The sequence below is a fragment of the Geotrypetes seraphini genome, chromosome 2 (genome assembly GCF_902459505.1).
Source record: "Geotrypetes seraphini chromosome 2, aGeoSer1.1, whole genome shotgun sequence".
In the NCBI taxonomy this organism is placed as follows: Eukaryota; Metazoa; Chordata; class Amphibia; order Gymnophiona; family Dermophiidae; genus Geotrypetes; species Geotrypetes seraphini.
In genome coordinates this window covers 262,969,707-262,985,550 of record NC_047085.1, presented here as the reverse complement: position 1 = coordinate 262,985,550, position 15,844 = coordinate 262,969,707, and the positions used below count along the sequence as shown (strand labels likewise).

At 45.1% G+C, this 15,844-nt stretch overlaps 1 protein-coding gene across 1 annotated transcript in view; it reads left to right on the top strand.

Annotated features, from left to right (window-relative positions):
- The first annotated feature begins 1,812 nt into the window (after positions 1-1,812).
- The window catches only part of ENTHD1 (ENTH domain containing 1), an 89,767-nt gene continuing 75,735 nt past the window's right edge, over positions 1,813-15,844 (top strand). The window contains exon 1 of the mRNA XM_033932830.1: positions 1,813-2,002. Within this exon, the coding sequence (XP_033788721.1) occupies positions 1,813-2,002 (190 nt within the window). The remainder of the gene's footprint in view (positions 2,003-15,844) is intronic.

The following is a 15,844-nucleotide window of genomic DNA, read 5'->3' as shown; positions in this document are numbered from 1 at the left end:
GATCGCTTCTTCTGACATGCCCTCCAAGTGCTTGACAATCCCTCGTAGGCTGTTGCCTAGTCCATGAGGCTCAAGGCGGGAAACTGCAGTATGTTTTACCCCAAGAAGAGACACACAGAAAGACAGAAAACAAGATGGAGTCATTAATACAAGATGGAGTCATTAATACCTCTATGTATTATGTATACCTATACCTGATTTCCTCTATGCCCTGGTTTAACAGCAAAATACCTAAAGAGAATATTATTATGCTTTTCCTTAATATTAACCTGTAAAGGTGTTTTTCTGGCCTTGGCTACATCCATAGTCAGATTTTCATGCGCCCACTTTTCCGTACGTTTCTATTGGGCATAGCCTTAACTTTCATATGTACTTCTAACTAGTTTTACCCAGAACCATACGAAAAGCTGGAGTAACGTAGAAAAAACCCACAAAATACTGCACCATGTCCTGCACACTATCCATTCCATTAACGCATTATAGTGCCCCCTACAGCCAATGAGCGCCAACTTCATCTCAACCTGAACCTGAAGTCTTCTCTCTGATGTCGCAACGTCAGAGGGAAGGCTTCCTGATAAGGCGTGGGACACGCGAGGAGACGCTGCTCATTGCAGCACTGAGGAAGAGGGAGCCGGCCCGAGGATAACACCGGAGGGCAGGCCAGAAGGCAAGGCACAACATGGAGGGAGGGTGACAACGGGAGGGGGATTTTATTTTTAATTTAGTGATTGATTTACATCTGCTGTCTTTTCAGGAAGAAATACATTTGTTTCTTTTCCTCTGGGGTTGTACTGCATGCAGAGTCTTGCATCTTAGGGTTTGTTTGTATTTATTAGTACTTTAGTTTTTGGTCCCTTATTTGCATGGGGTTATCTGTGCTCTGGTAGGAATGAATATTGAGAAGCATACATTGTGCTTTGTGTAGTTTAATTTTGTGGTTAATATAGTTATATTGTGTGTGTGTGTGTGTGTATGAAAAATGAATGGAAAAAATGGTGTTACAATTAGTACTATTATGGGGACAAGGTCTGGGGCGGAGATTGGGTGAAGATGGGCGGGTCTGGCCCATGACTTAGCCCAGTGTTCTTCAACTGCCGGTCCATGGACCGGTGCCGGTCCGTGGACCGGTGCCGGTCCACAAAATAATTATTTTATTTCCGCCGGTCCATAGGTGTCAAAAGGTTGAAGAACACTGATCTAGATTGCAACTCAAGTGTATATTCTTAAGAGAGCAAGCCTTTGAGCAATAACTAGGATTCATTTCTCATAGATTTATTGCAACCATGGTCCCTGTAGGCCTGAGCAGCTTTACTAAAGTCTTAATCTTTGGTCTCCTTTAGAATAAAATAGGTCATATCTCGTTTTAAGGTCTCATTCCATTTCACCTTTTTTCATTCCATTTCTCCTTTAAAATTCTGTTCATTGTGTTATTTGTATTATATCAATTAGCTTTACTTACAAAGATCAAATATCTTCTTATTATGGTTTTTAATCACCATAAAGTAACTGCCGAATTGATTAATGTATAATAATTTGCTTTATTTTGCCTTTTTATTTCCAGAAATATGGAAGCCATTTGAAATGGAAAATCATAAAACAGAGACACATTGAAGGATAATTCTGTTTTATTATTCACTGTAAGGCTCAGAAGCAATGTCTCTCCGGAGGAGTTTGAAAAACTTTCTGAAAAATTATTCAGTAGCAGTGATAAAAGTTAGGGAAGCAACATCAAATGACCCTTGGGGCCCTTCTAGCTCCTTAATGTTAGAGATTGCTGACCTAACATACCATGCAACCTCTCTATCTGAGATTATGAGTGTACTATGGAAAAGACTGAATGATCAAGGGAAGAATTGGCGCCATGTCTACAAGTCTCTGACTCTGCTGGATTACATTATCAAGAATGGGTCAGAAAAAGTCATACACCAGTGTCGGGAAGGTCTCTTTAACATTCAGACATTAAAAGAATTCCTGTATATTGATGAGGCTGGAAGGGACCAAGGTAACCTTATAGATTATTCAAGTTGGTTTTTTTTCATTAGAGGCCAGACTTGATAACAGGTAGATTGTGTTATGCTGGCTAGGACTAGTAATATGGTTTAAGTGAAACTCATAAATTTTGTCCCCACACCTGCTGGTAAAAATGAAACTTTGAGGCTTCAAATCAAAACAAAAATACATCTAAAAGCCTGCCTAAATCGGCACTTGGATAATCAAAAAATAGGTCATCCAAGTATCATGATTTAAAACAGGTTTTAGACGTATCTAAAAACAGCTTAGGCATTTTCAGTGCTGCTGTACGCCCAGAGCTGAAAGGGGCATTTTAGGAGGAATGATAAGGGCGGGATGTGGGCTGACCTAGACTTAGTCGTACTGCAAGTAAGTTTAATGAGACTGCCTAGATGGAATGTATACGTTGTGACTTAGGCGATCTAAAACCAGAAGGTATCCAAAGTGACCAGATAACCACTGCAGACACAAAGTACAGATAACCCAAACACTCCCTCAGTAATCACTGACCCCCCACACTGCCATAAAAATTGGAATAAAAATGTATACCTGCCTCCAGAACATCAGCACCTGGCATAGGAAATCCTAGTAGAGCTGCACAGAGCTGGCTTAAGTAGTCTGGGGGATGGGCTAGTGAACCATAGAGAGGAGGACCCAGGCCCATAAGCCACTATAACCACTGCATTCATGGTGAAACATATGCACCCACCAAAACCCCCCATAACCCTATTGTACTGCCATATAGGTGGCACCTGTAGCCATAAGGGCTATTGGGGTGGTAGACAGGTGGGTCTAGTAGGTTTTGGAGGCTCACCATGACCTGTAAGGGAGTTGTGGTGAGATTTTTATATGGCACCCTTTTTGTGAAGTTCACAGCAGTGCCCTGTAAGGTGCCCCAATACTCTGTTGCCATGTCTGGGTGACACAGAATCAGAAGCCAAGGACAGGCCTCAATGACGAGATGGAAGCACGAGACGGAAGCCATGTCTGGGTGGCAATCCATCACTTTTCTGGCCCTTCCCTCGTCAAAAGGGCCTTGTTCTAGGTGTTTTTGACTTGGATTAATTTCTGGACGTGAATGGGGTACAAATATAGACGACGTTTCCTTCCAACTCAATACAGTCCTCTTTTCTGCTCATTCTCAATGCCATCGAGAAGGTTTCTTTGGACAAGCAGAACATGGGGTTTTATTCCCGGTATTTCCTCATCCTGAAGAAGACGGCAGGTCTTCACCCGATATTGGACCTCAGATCTGTCAACAAATTTCTTGTCAAAGAAAATTTTCGGATGCTGTCTCTGGTGTCCCTGTACCCTCTACTGGATCACAACGATTGGTTATGCTCGCCGGACCTCAAGGCTGCTTACACTCACATTCCCATTCACCCAGGCTCTCGCAAACTAAGTCATATTCTGCAACCTCATGAATGGATGCTGAACTCAGTAGCTCTCAAATTTTTTCTCAATGGGGAACCCCTCAGGTAGACCTTTTTGCGTCTTCCCACAACAACAAGCTGGCCCAGTTTTGTTCAAGACTCTACTCTACTCATTGCCTGGAGGCAGATGCTTTTCTCCTGGACTGGACAAACAAATTCCTTTATGCATTCCCTCCATTTCCACTTATTCTCAAATTCAAACACTAATCAGCCACCATGATTCTGATAGCTCTTCAGTGGCCCAGGCAACCATGGTTCTCCCTTCTACTTCAACTCAGCAGCAATTTTTCCTTCTCTTCATACACTGTCAAGTTCTCTTCTTCATCCCAACCTGCAGTCTTTACACTTGACAGCATGGTAACTCTCGGCATGACCTCATTTGACCTTCCATTTTCTCAACTTGTCAGGGACATCTTAAAAGCTTCCAGAAAACCAGCCATAAGACAATGTTATACTCAAAAGTGGACTCATTTTTCTGCTTGGTGCAATCTTCATCATTAGGAGCTACAATCCATCTCCTTGTCTTTGATTCTAGATTATGTTTTTCATTTATCTCAGTCTGGCCTCAAATCCACCTCTATTAGAGTCCATCTCAGTGTCATTACAGCTTTTCATCAACCACTGAATGGAAAACCTCTCTCTGCTCATCCTGTGGTTTCCAAATTTATGAAAGGACTATTCAGTGTTAAACCACCTCTCACACCACCTCCAGTAGTTTGAGATCTCAATGTGGTACTTGCTAAACTGATAAAGCCTTCATTTGAACCAATGTCTATGGTTCATCTTAAATATCTCGCTTGGAATGTAGTTTTCCTCATTTCTCTAACATCTGCTCGCAGAGTCTGCAAGCGGATCCACCATTTACATAAGGTTGTACTCCACACCCATCCAAAGTTTCTACCTAAAGTTGTGTTTGAGTTTCATCTCAATCAATCAATTGTACTTCCAGTATTTCCCTGCAATTTCATCGAGTGTCCCCTACCCTTTGTAATTTTTGACGGAGTGAAAAATTGATCCAGTAGTACCCGTTCTACTCCACTCAGGATTTTGTAGACTTCAATCACATCTCTCCCCTCAGCCTTCTCTTTTCCAAGATGAAGAGCCCTAACCTTTTTAGTCTTTCTTCATACGAGAGGAGTTCCATCCCCTTTATCATCTTGATTGCTCTTCTTTGAACCTTTTCTAGTGCCACTATATCTTTTTTGAGATAAGGAGACCAGAAATGAACACAATACTCCAGGTGAGGTCGCACCATGGAATTATAATATCTTTACTTTTGTTAACCATCCCTTTTTAATAATTCCTAGTATCTTGTTTGCTTTTTTGGCTGCTGCCGCACATTGGTCAGAAAGTTTCATCATATTGTCTACAATGACACTCAGATCCCTTTCTTGGGCGCTAACCCCCAAGGTAACTGTGATTTGGGTTATTCTTCCCAATATGCATCACTTCAGATTTGTCCACATTAAATTTCATCTGTCTGCCTTCAATGTTTCACAATCTGCATTCGTTTTAACAACTTTGAACAGTTTAGTATCATCTGCAAATTTAATCACCTCACTCGTCATTCCAATTTCCAGATCGTTTATAAATAAGTTAAATAGCACCGGTCTTAGTACAGACCCCTGCGGCACTCCACTGTTTACTCTCCTCCATTGAAAAAAAATCCCATTTATGTTAGCGATGAAGGTGGAGCCCAGGGCAGAAATATTGGATATTATCCAATTTCTTAACTCCTCTTCCCCCCGCAAAGACTATGACAGTGCTTAGTCACAGAATCCTAATGGACCTACAGATGAGAGTATGGGAAACACCCCTTTCTATACCTCCTATTAACAAGAAAACCAACTCTGTGTTCAGAGTCCAGAAGGCTCTTAGGATTGTGAAGCAGCAACTCCCTTCTTCTATGGTGGTTGAATTCACCCTCAAAAGAGGCAAGATGCTCCAGGGTGAGAAGTTTGGACATTGGAGTCCTTTGGGAGCAATAATTTTCAGAATACTATGCTAACATCCCATATAATATATACTCTCAGTTCTATATAAGCATTTACTTGTGTGAAATTGTGTACAATGTGGGAGTTTGCTAATACTCTTCCTATGGCAAAGGCTGAAAAACTCTAATTACTACTGTGTTTCCCCGAAAATAAGACACTGTCATATTAATTTTGGGTCCCTGTGCTGCGTCACTGATGATGGGGAAGGCCGTGAAGCAGTCTGTTCAGTGCTGCCGCCGTTGCTGTTTAGAATGGAGGTATGTCGTCCTCATGGTGGGAGGGTCGGCGGGGTTCTGCTGTGCGGGATGGGAAAGAGGGATGGAAAGATGCGCAAGGGTTGAGTGAGGAGAGGAAAGATGCACATGGGGGGGGGGGGAGAAAGTGCTGCCGCCGGCAAATTGGGGAGTGTCAGAGACATTCGGGAGGGGCTTTGGGGGTCAATCCAACTAGGGCTTATTTTGGGAGTAGGGCTTATATTAGGACCTACCCTGTAAATCATGCTAGGGCTTATTTTCGGGGTAAGTCTTATTTTCGGGGAAACACGATAGTAGCCAAAGAGAAATAGTATGGAAAATACTTGGTCTGTGTGATGTATGATATTATTGATATAGCATTGATAGCTTCTGCAATTAGTATTGATGCCTGCAGACTCACTGGATCTAGGCTTCAACCCTAAAATATGAAGTGATGGAAACGTCTGATGATATGTCGTGCTATGGAGAGAATCTCTTCAGAGAGAAACAAGATGTAGGAGACTATTACGCTAATTAAGCAACATAAATGGCATTCTTAGGACCTAGCTTCTTCATCTCCTTTCTGACCCAGCTGCTTCTTCTAGGAGGTACCATAGAACATAAGAATTGTAATACTAGGTCAGACCAAAGTCCCATCTAGTCCAATATTCAGCTTCCAACATTGGCAAATCAGGTCACAAGTACCTGACAGAATCCCAAAATGTAGCAAGATTCTATGCTATCTACCCCCAAGGATAAGCAGTGGCTTTCCAGAGGTCTTCCCTAATAATGTTTTATAGATTTTACCTCTAGGAATTTATTAGGGCTGCAAATTTAGCACATTTTAAATGTGATTAGTTAGTTAGTTATGTGCCATCGACTTGTGCTCGAGTCCTAGCAACTTGATGAATTACAGATTTAAAGAGATTGGTTTTGTGCTGGTCTGGTAAGGTCCTCCTACGTCATCCCCATGGTTGTTTTCAGCATGTCCAACCATCTGATTGCAGGTCGCCCTCTTCGCCTGGTTCTTTCTATCTTCCCAAACATGATGTCCTTCTCCAATGATCTTCCTCTTCTGATAATATGACCAAAATAAGACAGTCGTAACTTCATTATTTGGGCTTTGAGTGACATAGCTGGTTTGATCTCTTTCAGAATCGATTTGTGAGTTCTTCTGGTGGTCCACATGTATAAAATCCTTCTCCAGCGTCAAAGCTAAAATGACTCAATCTTCTTTCTGTCTTGTTTCCGTAGAGTGATTATTGCCTTAAAATATTAACATGTTAATAATTTTAACACATGAATCGCATTTCCCCTCTTCCTGGTGGCCCTCTGAACTTGCCTGGAAACCTCCACCCTATCACTACCACAACCCCCATGCTGTCGCCACTGTCACAAGCAACCTCACCTTTCACAAGTCCAGCACCTTTTATTTTATCCCTCCTCCGTCCCCTCCTCTTACCTCCATGTTTAAAAAGACTGTTCTTTGTCAGCAGTGATGAAAGCTGGGAGGAGGAGCTTTCATCACGTTTGAACGCCTGCTTCAATCTCTGCAGTATCCTTTACCAATCTACTTGTTTAGTAGTGGGTTCTTGAGGAAGGGGCGCATCGAGTCCCTGAAACCAAGCCTGGTCGAACCTTCCACTGAGGTGCACTAGAATAAATGTAACCGCGTTTCATGCCAATCTAAACTGTGTGAAGACACAAAGCTAAGTGCTATTTTCTTCATTCATACGCTGAGGAGGTTTGGTCCTTAGAGTGCCACACAGTTTCAATGAAATAACCACACATTTTTTTTCAACATATTAATTTGGATTTATTATTGTCACCGATTGATTTATACACACTGACGTGCTCTATGAAGGTGTGCAGCTGGAAATGAGTTGTAACTCCTTCTTATTCAGCTTTCATGGTTAAGCGCTGGAATGGTTACACTAGTACACTCATTGCTTACTCCGTCACTGAGGACAGGTCTTATTCACCATTAATATTCATTCTTTGTTGTTTCATTATCATATGAGTAAGTGTGATACAGTTAGCTCTCTGTTCTGACCTTAAGACTACAGCTGCTCCTGTTTAGAAACTATAAACATGGCATTTCTTTCTCAAGGATTTCATTTCATAGCAAAGCTCTGCTCTATGTCTTAACATTTTACAGTGTATGCAAAACCCTGATCTCACAAATCTTTCATAGTATATATTTTCTGAAGGAGGGGGGGGGGCTCTATCCTTACCTAGTGGCCCTCAGGGTCCACAGTATGGTTTAGTATGGTACTAGGTCTGGTACAATACTACAGTATACTGTAGAGTACTTTAGGAGGTACTGTAGCAAAACAGAAAACAAAACCAGAACTGCAGTATAATGTACAAGGTGCAGGAATTTAATAATAAAAAAAAAATCATAAAAACATGTATAAAACACATAAAATAAATGTAATAATATTCCAAAAGCTAGTCCTAGTATTCATGTGGACCGGACCCAACACAGTCCATCTTTTGAAGAAACACTTCTTCAGGGGTCCCGGATGATGGTTCGTGGAGTATTAAAAAATCAGATTAGAAAACAAAAAAAAAAATCAAATGGAACAGGCGTTAAATTCTCCTGTGTAGCACTGAGGAAGAAGTGTTTCTTCGAAACACAGACCGTGTTGGGTCTGGTCCACATGAATACTAGAACCAGCTTTTGGATTTTTATTATATTTATTTTTTGTATGTTATATGTGTTTTAATGATTTTTTAAATTAAATTCCTGCACCTTGTACATTATACTGCGGTTCTGGTTTTGTTTTCTACTGTAGCTTGGGTGCCATGGAGTACTAAGGGGTAGAAAACTTGATGGGTTTACAGTGGTTTTCTGCAGGCAGGCATTAGCTGTACAGAGAATTGCTAGTTGCCTTGATCTCAGGGCAGGGACAAGAGGAGAAAACAGAAGGACTACTATCCTAGCATGCTTTGAGAGTAAGCAACTACCGTATTTTCACGCATATAACGCGCGCGTTATACGTGTTTTTACCTACCGCGCATACCCCTCGCGCGTTATATGCGTGAGCGCGGTATACGAAAGTTTTAAAACATAGTTCCCACCCCGCCCGACGCCCGATTCACCCCCCCAGCAGGACCACTCGCACCCCCACCCCGAACGACCACTCGCACGCGCTCCCACCCGCACCCGCATCCACGATCGGAGCAAGAGGGAGCCCAAGCCCTCTTGCCCGGCCGACTCCCCGACGTCCGATACATCCCCCCCCCCCGGCAGGACCACTCGCACCCCCACCCCGAAGGACCGCCGACTTCCCGACAATATCGGGCCAGAAGGGAGCCCAAACCCTCCTGGCCACGGCGACCCCCTAACCCCACCCCGCACTACATTACGGGCAGGAGGGATCCCAGGCCCTCCTGCCCTCGACGCAAACCCCCCTCCCCCCCAACGACCGTCCCCCCCCCCAAGAACCTCCGACCGCCCCCCCAGCCGACCCGCGACCCCCCTGGCCGACCCCCACGACCCCCCCACCCCCCTTCCCCGTACCTTTGGAAGTTGGCCGGACAGACGGGAGCCAAACCCGCCTGTCCGGCAGGCAGCCAACGAAGGAATGAGGCCGGATTGGCCCATCCGTCCTAAAGCTCCGCCTACTGGTGGGGCCTAAGGCGCGTGGGCCAATCAGAATAGGCCCTGGAGCCTTAGGTCCCACCTGGGGGCGCGGCCTGAGGCACATGGTCGGGTTGGGCCCATGTGCCTCAGGCCGCGCCCCCAGGTGGGACCTAAGGCTCCAGGGCCTATTCTGATTGGCCCACGCGCCTTAGGCCCCACCAGTAGGCGGAGCTTTAGGACGGATGGGCCAATCCGGCCTCATTCCTTCGTTGGCTGCCTGCCGGACAGGCGGGTTTGGCTCCCGTCTGTCCGGCCAACTTCCAAAGGTACGGGGAAGGGGGGTGGGGGGTCGTGGGGGTCGGCCAGGGGGGTCGCGGGTCGGCTGGGGGGGCGGTCGGAGGTTCTTGGGGGGGGGACGGTCGTTGGGGGGGAGGGGGGTTTGCGTCGAGGGCAGGAGGGCCTGGGATCCCTCCTGCCCGTAATGTAGTGCGGGGTGGGGTTAGGGGGTCGCCGTGGCCAGGAGGGTTTGGGCTCCCTTCTGGCCCAACTACCAAAGGTACGGGGAAGGGGGGTGGGGGCGTCGTGGGGGTCGCCAGGGGGGTCGCGGGTCGGCTGGGGGGGCGGTCGGAGGTTCTTGGGGGGGGCGGTCGTTGGGGGGGAGGGGGGTTTGCGTCGAGGGCAGGAGGGCCTGGGATCCCTCCTGCCCGTAATGTAGTGCGGGGTGGGGGTAGGGGGTCGCCGTGGCCAGGAGGGTTTGGGCTCCCTCCTGGCCCGATATTGTCGGGGAGTCGGCGGTCCTTCGGGGTGGGGGTGCGAATGGTCCTGCCGGGGGGGGGATGAATCGGACGTCGGGGGGGGGTGAACGGAGAGTCGGGACAGCGCACGGAAAGTCAGGGCAGTGCATGGAAGTCAGGGGGGGGTGAACGGAGAGTCGGGACAGCGCACGGAGAGGCGGGGCAGTGCACGGAAGTCAGGGGGGGGTGAACGGAGAGTCGGGACAGCGCACGGAGAGGCGGGGCAGTGCACGGAAGTCAGGGGGGGTGAACGGAGAGTCGGGACAGCGCACGGAAAGTCAGGGCAGTGCACGGAAGTCAGGGGGGGTGAACGGAGAGTCGGGACAGCGCACGGAGAGGCGGGGCAGTGCACGGAAGTCAGGGGGGGTGAACGGAGAGTCGGGACAGCGCACGGAGAGGCGGGGCAGTGCACGGAAGTCAGGGGGGGTGAACGGAGAGTCGGGACAGCGCACGGAGAGGCGAGGCAGTGCACGGAAGTCAGGGGGGTGAACGGAGAGTCGGGCAGCATGCGCGGTATAATCGTGAGCGCGTTATACCAAAGTTTTTGTGCTTATCATCGTGATTTCTGCGCGCTATATACGTGTGCGCGTTTTATACGGGTGCGTGTTATTTGCGTGAAAATACGGTAATAGGAATAGTCCCATAATCCACATCTGCTCTGAAGGAGCCTATTGAAGAGAGAACTACAGTTGCATAATTTTGTAGTCCAAGAGCACAATCTCATCTTGTAAATTCATAGGCAATGAATACTCTATACAAAACAATAAACTGCCTGTTTTTATGAATATGGGGACAGAATCCTTATATACCATAATCCCCGTTGCAGAAAATATTTCTGCTTCCTCCTTCATACTGACCATTACCAACAGAAGGTCATCTCTTTCGGCTTCTCTTTGGCTTCCAGAGTCTTTACTAAACACTTAATGGTGGTGGCCATTCATTTAGAAAAGCATAGTTATGTTGCTTTTTCTTACTTTGATGACTGGCTCTTGGCAGCTTCCTTGGAAAGGTTACCTCTACCATTTAGGGACATAATAATCCACCCACCAGAGTCTAGGCTTCATTATCTATTTCTAAAACTCATCCTTGTATTCTTCAAATAATATTTCATTTATAAAAGCAATTTGTGATACAATATATGCCAAAGCTTTTCTGCTGATAGATAGATTGTGATCTCTGATCCCTAATGTCCACAACAGGGGCCCAATACGTTGATCATGATCAACTGGTAGATCTGGAAGGCAACGCGAGTCGATCGCAGAGCCCATCCCGGGCTCCATGATAGACTCGCGATGCCTTCGCGATCTACCGGGCCGATCAATTCTGACGTCGGAGAGGAAGTTCTGGGCCAGCCAATCGCTGCCTGGCTGACCCGGAACTTCCTCTCCAATGTCAAAATTGACGTTAGGGAGAAGGCTGCTGGCCTGTTGCAGCGTCAGAAAATGAAGAACTTGGCAACGGCGGCGTCTGTGGTGACTTGGGGGGCCTGTTCCCAGACGACAGCCCTAGCAGTGGCTTGGGGAGAAAGAAAGGGAAGACAGAAAAGACAGGGAGGCAGAAAGAAAGAAAGGGGGGGACAGAGACAGAAATAAAGACAGAGAGAGAAAGAAAGAAAGAAAGAAAGGGGAGGGGGCAGGTAGAGAGGAAGAAAATGTTGGACTCATGGAAGGACAGAAATGTGGGTTGGGGAATGGAATGAAATCTGGAGGAAACAAAGCATGCAGGAGGCAGAAAGAAGGGAAGAAATATTGGATGCACAGTCAGAAGAAGAAAGTGCAACCAGAGACTCATGAAATCACCAGACAATAAAGGTGGGAAAAATGATTTTATTTTCAATTTAGTGATCAAAATGTGTCCGTTTTGAGAATTTATATCTGCTGTCTATATTTTGCACTATGGCCCCCTTTTACTAAACCGCAGTAGCAGATTTTAGTGCAAGGAGCCTATGAGCGTTGAGAGCAGTGCGGGGCATTCAGCACAGCTCCCTGCGCTAAAAATCGCTATCACGGTTTAGTAAAGTTGTTACTGAGGTGACATTGCATATTTTAAAGTCATCTGCCTTGACCTCTTTGAACCACCCTCCCCCCCGAATATAAATGATAATTAACATTTCTCTGCATACAGTGTGCTTTGTGTTTTTTAAAATTTTATTGTTGGTAGATCATTTTGACTTGGTCATTTAAAAAGTAGCTCGGAAGCCAAAAAAGTGCGTGCATCCCTGGTCTACAATATTCAAACTTCCAATGATAGTCATAATCAGAGCCTACTTACTAATGCTAGGACATATGGAAATCACCATCCATGTAGTTCCTTTTGCTCGATTGAAAATGAGAAGGTGTCAAAGGCATTTCAAATTCTACAAGGAACCATCATACCCAAACTCTTTTCTCTTCCTAACATTCATGAGCCTTCATTTCAGCTTCAAACCATGCTACAGTGATGGCCATCACTACCCAGCTTGATGCAGGTATCCATTTTGCTTTTATCAATGTGTCCTAACAATGGATGCTTCCAACACCAGGTAAGCAGTTCACATAGACTCTTACCTTACCCAAGGCATATGATTACAGTTCAAAAATATTTCACATCAATCATCTAGAGCTTTGAGTCAATTTTTATACCCTTTGAGCATTCATCCATCTTTTCTGAGACAGCTGATTGTTAATTAAAATGGACAACCAAGTTGCCCTGTGTTATGACAATAAACAGGGATAAAATTGTGTGGTGGCTGTGTTAGTCCACTTCAAAGGTTAATAAATAAAAATACAACAACAAAACCTTTCCTCAGAAGAGTATGCACAGAAGATGACAATACTAAAATATGTAAGTGAATCCTAAAGGCATTACAATAATAGTCTCAAGGACAGGTGAAGAGTGAGGGGGAGAAGAGAGGGAGAGATTGATAAGTGACTAGAAAATGACAAGGCAGTAGAATTTAAAATTCTGAAGTTTACAGAGACTTCAGAGGCTATTGTTTCCATATAAATGTTAAATTATATTACTTTGTCACATTCTGATCATCCCTCTATCTTTCCCTCTGTACTTCATCATGCCCAAACCCCAATGTTTCCCCTTGATATTTCATTGGAATGCTTTCATGCTTTTCATGCATTCATTGGAAAGCTTTCATGCTTTCATTGATATTTCATTGTAATTAATCACTATGTATTACTCCAAGGAGAAGATCTAGGAAGTTGTGATGTGGCTTCTGTCCATCACATTACTGATTTGTCTGTAGGCTTGGTGAACCTGTCTTGAAAAATGATTTTGAGGTACAGAGTCCATCTTCAACCCTTTCAGGGCAAATAAAAACAAGTTACTACTGTATGGCACAATTTTTTTCCATTTTCCTTTTAAGATAATCTGTAGCCAGGGATTTACATCAGTAAGGACTTTATATCTTGCTTGTCATTTGAGAAAGCAAAATAGCTTATCTATAACGGGTGCTTCTTGAAAACAGAAGGGTATAGATCACTTGTGTGAAATATAAGGCCCAAGGGCCGAATCTGGCCCACCTGGCCGTTTTATGTGGCCCACGGTGACTATGCACCTGACGCTACACTGTCCAGAAACCTCCTTGAGTCCTGACTCCCACCTACCACCCCAACCCCTTCCGCCATTGACCTGCCCTGGAAGTGTTCTTTCTGCAGCGTCCTGCCTAAATGAGAAGAGGAAGTGATGCAGAAAGAACACTTCCAAGGGCAGGCCGCAGGAAGCTGGCTTTGCGTCGGCTACCCGAAGATTTTAAATTTCAGCAGCGGGGAGGTGGGGGAGTTGGGAACTGGGACTGGGGACTGTTGTACCATAGGATCCAGCTGAGAGAGGAGAGCTGGGGTTGGGAATGCGGGAAGGACATGCTACATGGGCTGCGGGGGGAAGGGGGGAGGAAAGCAAGAACGACAGATGCTGCACGAGCTGGGGTTTAGGAAAGGAGGGAAAGAGAGATGCTGCTGGTGGGTGAGGAAAGAGAAAAAAAAATCTTGGCATAGGTGTATGGCATCGGAGGGAAAGAGAGTTGTATACATGGGAAAGAGGGAGAATTGTTGGACATGATAGTGATGGAGAGGAGGGAGGGAGGAGAGATGACTCAAAGAAGGGAGAGATGTCAGATTCTGGAGAAGGGTGATGGAAGGAGGGCAGAGAGATGTCAGACCATTGGAATGGGAAGGAGAGAGAGAGAGATGCCAGACCATGGAAGGGAAGGAGGGGAGAGAGATGCCAGATGGCAGAAAGGAGAGGAGAGAGATTTTAGTGTAGGAATGTCACAAAAGAAACACACACACGCAATCTTAGAATCGGGAGGAGGCGCTGCAAATGAATGGTCTCCCCCTTTTTATTGAGAATCATAGCTCCATTAATTACTTAGCTAATGTTCTACAAGGTTATCATTTCATAATGCATTTACAGTGAGGATTAGACCAAGGTAACTTATTGTTATCTATTTCATGTGCTTCACAAAGCTACTATCTCACGTGACATATGAATACATAATAACAGTTACAATAAAGTGATTCCCAATGTGTACATTTCTGATATGTCTCCAATCTTACTATTACTATAAACTCCTCAACGTTTGCCAAAAGGTGCTTAAAAAGATACAAAAAGAGAGGCAAAAATGTCAATAAGGACTCTATGAGTGGGTCTATCAGCCAATCACTTCTAGCAAACCAAACCACACTAATAATAAATGTCAATTTAGAGATAGGGACGCTCTCAGTGTGAGGTTATTAGCGACGGGAGAACAAACTCCAGTGCTTCCACTTACAAAGGCGAAGGTGAATCACCCCGCCTGCACACCATCATCGGGCGTCCCTAGTGTGCAAAATCAATAGTGCAGAATTAATATAATAAATAAGTCACAAACTGTGAACAAGTGAGAGAGTGAACAAACTGAAAACCCACTCATAGAGTCCTCCCCAGCCTGATCCCCAAGATGTAAAATGAAACCACAGCCAACTTAGCTTTTAAAACGAGCCAAATGAAGTCAATGAAAATTGCAGGAGACCAGAATAGTTATTGGATCAACCGGTTTCGGGTGGAACCCTTCATCAGGATCATATGGCTGGAGCAGAACCGGCTTCCCTCCCAGCCGGTTCTGCTCCAGCCATATGATCCTGATGAAGGGTTCCACCCGAAACCGGTTGATCCAATAACTATTCTGGTCTCCTGCAATTTTCATTGACTTCATTTGGCTCGTTTTAAAAGCTAAGTTGGCTGTGGTTTCATTTTACATCTTGGGGATCAGGCTGGGGAGGACTCTATGAGTGGGTTTTCAGTTTGTTCACTCTCTCACTTGTTCACAGTTTGTGACTTATTTATTATATTAATTTTGCACTATTGATTTTGCACACTAGGGACGCCCGATGATGGTGTGCAGGCGGGGTGATTCACCTTCACCTTTGTAAGTGGAAGCACTGGAGTTTGTTCTCCCGTCGCTAATAACCTCACACTGAGAGCGTCCCTATCTCTAAATTGACATTTATTATTAGTATGGTTTGGTTTGCTAGAAGTGATTGGCTGATAGACCCACTCATAGAGTCCTTATTGACATTTTTGCCTCTCTTTTTGTATCCAATCTTACTATGGCATGTGACAGTCCAAAGGTTATAATGCATATTTCTTAAGCTTTCTTGATTAGCCTTAAGTCAGGGTCTGCTTTGGCACATAGGCAAAGTCTGATTGTTGCCCATATAAGGGATGCTTAAACAAGATAAGAGATAAGATAAGGGTAAACCTGTGTCAGGTTAATATGTGGCAAAAGTCTTGTGACAAGATGCTAGTATTTTCCTTT